At 49.7% G+C, this 5,987-nt stretch overlaps 1 protein-coding gene and 1 long non-coding RNA gene across 2 annotated transcripts in view; both read left to right on the top strand.

Moving 5' to 3' along the window:
- The first annotated feature begins 1,227 nt into the window (after nt 1–1,227).
- LOC109520034 (neural Wiskott-Aldrich syndrome protein-like) overlaps nt 1,228–5,987 on the top strand; it is a 6,670-nt gene continuing 1,910 nt past the window's right edge. Inside the window, exons 1-8 of the mRNA XM_019876977.1 lie at nt 1,228–1,393; nt 1,505–1,591; nt 2,154–2,250; nt 2,934–2,957; nt 4,126–4,306; nt 4,425–4,467; nt 5,018–5,171; nt 5,947–5,987. Coding sequence (XP_019732536.1) covers nt 1,514–1,591; nt 2,154–2,250; nt 2,934–2,957; nt 4,126–4,306; nt 4,425–4,467; nt 5,018–5,171; nt 5,947–5,987 — 618 coding nt within the window. The 5' untranslated portion in view covers nt 1,228–1,393; nt 1,505–1,513. The remainder of the gene's footprint in view (nt 1,394–1,504; nt 1,592–2,153; nt 2,251–2,933; nt 2,958–4,125; nt 4,307–4,424; nt 4,468–5,017; nt 5,172–5,946) is intronic.
- LOC109520055 (uncharacterized) lies at nt 4,481–4,827 on the top strand. Its single transcript, XR_002169080.1, has 2 exons — nt 4,481–4,687; nt 4,729–4,827. It is a non-coding gene; the product is annotated as an uncharacterized LOC109520055 (long non-coding RNA).

Genomic DNA, 5,987 nt, shown 5'->3' with positions numbered 1-5,987 from the left:
CTTCCTGCCTGCATTTAAAAAAAAAAAAATCTAAATTTAAACTGCAGCTATTATCTTTTTTTTTCTCCTTCCTGCACAAATGAGGTCGAGCGCCTTGTCCTGGAGGACGACCGAAATGAAAATGGCTTGAGCGAAAGAAGTCGGCGAGCGTGCGTAGCTTCACTTCCTGCTATCTTTTGACCCTGTCAGGAACTATCAGCACTCCATGGGCGATGAAACCTCGGGCTCTTCAGCCCTGACGTCACCCCCCCCCCCAAAAAAAAAGTCTTAAAATAGCGTCCTCGTTACGCTCTTGAAAAGAAAATCTGATTTAACGATGTCATGTTCAGGAATTGCCACAGAATGAGGCGCTTGCTAGCTTAGCCGATGCGCTAGCACCGGCCGTGATGTCACGTCTGCGCCGCTTTAGCTTCGTTTCGTTTGCGAGTGCACACGTGGACGCCGTCCTGTACTTTAGCTCCGATGTTGTGGCAGTGCGTCAAAAATGAGATCATGAGTGAGACTTTGTCGTCACTTCTGTCAATATTTGACGAAAAACATGACTCTTGTGTTTGTGTTCCTAACAAGCTTCCCCGTCACGAGACAAAATGACACCCGAGGGCCTCTGTGGAGGAAAAAGCCTCCCAGCCTCGACCCGCGCGGCCCAAATTTGAGACAATGTCGCGAATCGGAACGAAAATAGGCCCCAACGGCCGACCTTTACGTCCCTGATGCTTTCATCATTAATAGCCGGGAAGCTGCCCCCCACCCCCACATGGCGCCGGGAACCCCCCTCGGCAACCTGTAAAACCAACACGGCGCCTGATCACCGTCTGGAAGTGTGCGTTGCCCATCTGTGCTTGCATGCACACTTTTAAAGAAGGAAGGATTTCTTTGTTAACTGATCCTGAGGGGGAAGCGTCACTTTTATTAATGCCTATAAAGAAGTTTGAGAGTTCACGAGCAGCTTCCTGATCTGAGCGTTAATCCGATCTTGTGCGCAGCGCCCCGAGGAGATGTTAACACCTAAAGGCAGTTGCTATAAAACTTTTTCCACCAAAGTTCCACCCCAAAAATGTACTTAGCTGTATTTCTAAGCCACTTTAACATAATGCACAGTTTGAGTGATTCTGTTGCTGACCAGTAGAGGGAGCCCCCACACTTTTGAGAACAACTTAAGGAAAATGAAAGGGCGTACTTCAATTTATTTTTTTTTTTCCGATGTGCTGTATCAGCGCTTTCGGCTGACTCTGCTGCCGTGTCCCTTCCCCTGTCCTAGACGTTGTCCTCGGCGGTGGTCCAGGTCTTCCTGGCAGACCGGAACGCCACCTGGTCCAAGAGATGTTGCGGCGTGGCCTGTCTGATCAAGGACAACCCGCAGCGGTCTTACTTCATCCGAGTCTTTGACATCAAGGTAACGCGGCATCGCGACGCGGTCGACCAGTGCGCATCCGCTCGGACCCACATCCGCGACCTCTCATGTGTTTTTTTTTTTTTTTGGTTTTGTTTTGTTTTTTTGTCACAGGACGGTAAGATGCTGTTCGAACAGGAGCTGTACAACAACTTTAGCATAAATCCCTCCAGACCATTCTTCATCTCGTTTGCTGGAGACGTGAGTTGACAGTTTTTTTGTTTTTTTTTTTCCTTTCTGCGTTTGCATCTTACTGACAAAAATGCAACGACAAAAACCTGGTTTTGTGTCTTAGTTAGAAATGGAGTCGTATGTATCGGTTCTATAGAGGGTCGCCCAAAATCACGATAAATGTTCAGATGTGAGGCCATCGCCATTTGAGAGCTTACGCTTGGCAGTTTTTGCCTCACATCGTCCAAATAATACCCGAAAAAAAAATACAAAAATCCTGTAGTCAAAAAAAAAGAAAAAAGCCTGAGATGATTGTGAAAGGTCTGAAGCGAAGACCCCCCCCCCCCCCCGCAGACTTTCTTTTTTTATTTTTTATCTATGATTTGTGTTGGTGGATGCAGCAGACCATGAGGTATGCGGCACAGTAAATTGTGGTGATAAGAGACTCATCACTGTGTACACATCGGCAAAATCATTTTCGTACAAAGAATACACTCATTGACCTGTGTGTGATTTAAAATGATTTTTTTTTTTTTTTTTTTTTTTTTTTTTTTGTGCTCATTCTAACGCCCCCCTTCCCCTAATTCTGCAGTCGAGCCAAGTGGGCCTGAACTTTGCCAGCGAGGAGGAGGCCAAGCGTTTCCGAGGTCACCTGTCAGAGCTGTTGGGCAAAAGGCAAAGGAAAACTGGTACTGATCTTCCTTTTGTTGCCACCGCCGATGTTGACGTCGAAACGTGTCGTCGGAATCGACGCAATGATCACCATCTTCAGTCTGCTAAAATGGACATCTTGTATTTTACGCATACGGCGCCGAGTTGGAAAACAGTGAAAGTGGCAAATTGTAATGCCGTGTCCGTCCCGAGGGGGGCACTATAGACCAAATGCAACCGCAAGCGTTGTCATCGAATGAAAATGGTGGTTCTGTTATTCTCTTTTAAACCGCCCTGACAATAACAAGTACATCTTTCATGAAACATGACGAGAATTTTGTTTTTTATTTTTTTGTTTGGCAACTTCATTGCTCAGGTTTGATGAACGATGTCTTTCTTTTAAACCTTCAGCCGGTTCCTCCGCTTTCCTCTTCAAGCTTTCTGCCTCGGGTGCGCACACTTTGCTCACGAGGCCCCCCCCCTCCACCCCCACCCTCTGTTGAGAACTCGCACTGGAATCCTTTCATCCAGTTCTCTGGACTTTTCCCACACTTTCCATCGGACGTGTCGCTGTGATCACAACCGTGCGCTTCACTAACTCTCCCGACCGACTTCGCCAAGCCTTTCGCTTTCGCAAGCTCCCCTTCTTGTCCGCCCGCCTCTCGCCCGGGCGGCACTTAGCGCAGCGTTTATAACCGTTTCGTTTTGTCTGTGTTCACAGAGAAGAGACGCGAGCCTCCAAATGGTACGTTGTCCACCATTTCCTGTCCTTGCATTTATTTTTGTCCCTCGCCGCTGTAATTATCATCTTGCCCATCCCTTGACGTTCTCCTGACCTTTGTCGCGTTTTCATAAGCGGGGGGGGGGGTTTAATCCGAGATTAGGCACGCAGGAGGGAGTTATGTAAAACCGGGCGCTAAATCCTCGAATAATATGGCGGGATTAGAGCCGCCGAGCGTGTGCGGTTTGACGGGACAGGGAGGGGGAAAACCGGTGAAAGTGGGCGGAGCAAGGGCAGCGCACCAGCCAATCCGAGCGCGGTGATCTTAGCAGTGTGTCCTGCTGCGATGGAAAATTGGTTGGAAAAGGCGCCCAGATGCGCGCAAGGAGTAGAGCTGGCCTGATGCGGGGCTCGTCCAAACAAGTGTTGGAAGGATGCGCGTCCCAGTCCACTCTTGCAGATGTCCGATGAGGGTATTAAGGTCGAAATCCAAGTTGGGTTCCTACGCCGGCGCGCTTTGGCTCTTGGTCTTTTGAAAACCTTTTTTAGAACCTTTCTTGACCCCGAGACAGCGGGAATTTCTTTTCTCCGGAGGCGGTCCTCACCTGGATACGATGCGTCCGCCAGAAGCCATTCCTCATTTCCGTCTTGAGTAAACGCCGTTTCCTCCAGGATCCCCTTCGCAGACATGATGTTCTGCACCACCTTCCTGTCGGCTCCCTCGGACGAGCGCGTTTGTGAAAGAGGCGGCGGGGGCTTGGGCCCGGCGGGCTGCTTGTCCACCTTGCACTGCTTGGTCCTCCCCCAGGACGAACTGTACCCGAATTTCGCCGAGCCCTCCGCCGCACAAGTGCGAGCTCGCGGCTTTATCGGCGACGCGCTGCCGGACGTCGGGGCGGGCGCGTGCCGCGACGGGGACGGCGGGGGGATTTGGGACAGGGTGAGGAGGAGACGCAGTCGCTCCGTTTCGCCTTTACCGAGCAAAACGCCCAAAAGTCCTTGTAGTGACAAAGGTATGTGGCGCGCAGGCCTTCCACTTTGGCGTCGAGCTGATCCGGTTTGTCGAAACTTGCCATAGATAGCCAAACGCCGCTCTAAAGTCAACTGGCAAGCCACGGACGGGCAAGGGAATTGACCCGCTCCCCCACCCAAAAAAAAATAAACTAACGCCGCTTCTCAATGTCGTCTTCAGGCCCGGCACTGCCCATGGCCACCGTGGACATCAAAAACCCCGAGATCAGCACGGGCCACCGTTTTCACAGCAACTCTCAGATGAACAACATCATGCACTCCACGTTCAGGAAGGAGAAGAAGAACAAAGGCAAGAAGAAGCGGCTGACCAAGGCCGACATCGGCACGCCGAGCAACTTCCAGTGAGTGGCCGGCCTCGGTTTGTCGGATTGAATTTGACACTGCGCGACGAGGCCGACGTCAAGCGAAGGTCAAACGCGCCGTGCTTTTGTTGACTCGCGCCTCTCTGCTTTGGCACAGGCACATCGGGCACGTAGGATGGGATCCAAACACAGGCTTTGACGTAAGTGAAGTGAAGCATCGGCTCCAAAAATATTAATCTCCGCCATCATGTGGCCAGTGTGGTTACACAAGAAGATTTTGTGAGGGGAGCGCAACCTGTGCTTGCATCATCCTTGGACTTGTTCCCAAAAAGCACCCCCCGCCCATTGTATGAGGTTACGCAAGGCCAGGCTGAATTCAGAAGTCACCGCTTTAATGGCCTTGAAAATGGAATGGATGATGTCATTCAAGTGAATTGTTCCCATCTTCTGCTTTCAATAAGTGGATTGGCCCTGTAGTAATATTTATATGGATCGTAGGCTACAATTATGACCACTAGATGGCGGCAGCGAACTTCAAACCAAGCGGCAGGAAGTGAGCCGTCCTTCCCAAAAAAAAAAAAAAGAGCCCAATTAGAAGTTTAATGTGAAACTGACATGGATTGAATCAAAGTGCAGAAGCTCTGAAAGTATTTTAGCTTCATGCTAACATACAATGCAAAACGCCATTAGACAGGCCCACGAAACTAGCGTCACAATCAACCCAACACTCGTTCTGCTTCGTCCGCACAGTTGAACAACTTGGATCCCGAGCTGAAGAACCTCTTTGACATGTGCGGCATCTCCGAGGCGCAGCTGAAGGACAAAGAGACCTCCAAGGTCATCTATGACTTCATCGAGAAGAAGGGAGGCGTGGAAGCGGTCAAAAATGAGCTGCGGCGACAAGGTGAGCCAGAGGATACTGAAAACGATACACGAGACAAATATCGGCGCAGGGTTTGTCATGAAAAGCTGTGGCAAAAAAAAATTGAATAGCACAAATGTAAAAGCAGACATCTCCTTTTTGGGGGGGGGTGAATAGAGTGCAATTATTTCTGGTTCAGCTCACAACAAGCAATTTTTTTCCCAAGAGGTCGTTTGTCACGTAATGGCAAATCCAAGATAATCCGTTTGGTTCAAAAACAGACAAGTCAAAAAATTTCACACAGAGATGCAATTACACCTAAAATGGTTTTAAGTGCTCCACTTTGTGAAGTGGTTGCTGGTTTTCCCGTCGGCCTGAAAAAACCCACACAAAGCGTTCGTCCCCTCCAGTCGTACCTCCAAAACCAAGATGTTCCCTTTGACAACAGGCATGTATCGTCGTCGAGCCGACTGTGAGAACTGGGCGAGAATATCGGAAAGACCGTATTAAGTAGGCTTTGGGCGAGGAGTGGGTCCACGCAAGCACGTATCGAGAAGCAAGCATTCACGCCGACATCTGTTGACAATTTGGAGTCTTCAATGAAACAAACATGGAACTGTAAATGCCTCACTTTGCTCGTTTCCACCTCAGGGGGAGGGGGGGAAGGAAGCGGCAGTAAATCAGGCCAAAATCCACGTCAGTGGGTTTGTTTGTTTTTTTTTTCCTGTTTGTTTTTTCCTCCGGAAGCTAGACCACCCGTATAAAAGCCACCTATCTAATAAATGGCTCCAATAAAACGTTTGTTTCCTCTCTGCAGCTCCCCCGCCCCCTCCATCCAGAGGGGGCCCTCCTCCCCCT

This window comes from Hippocampus comes, unplaced genomic scaffold (assembly GCF_001891065.2).
Source record: "Hippocampus comes isolate QL1 unplaced genomic scaffold, H_comes_QL1_v1.1 scaffold127, whole genome shotgun sequence".
In the NCBI taxonomy this organism is placed as follows: Eukaryota; Metazoa; Chordata; class Actinopteri; order Syngnathiformes; family Syngnathidae; genus Hippocampus; species Hippocampus comes.
The sequence above is the reverse complement of the archived record's forward strand: the minus strand, read 5'-3'. Positions and strand labels throughout refer to the sequence as shown.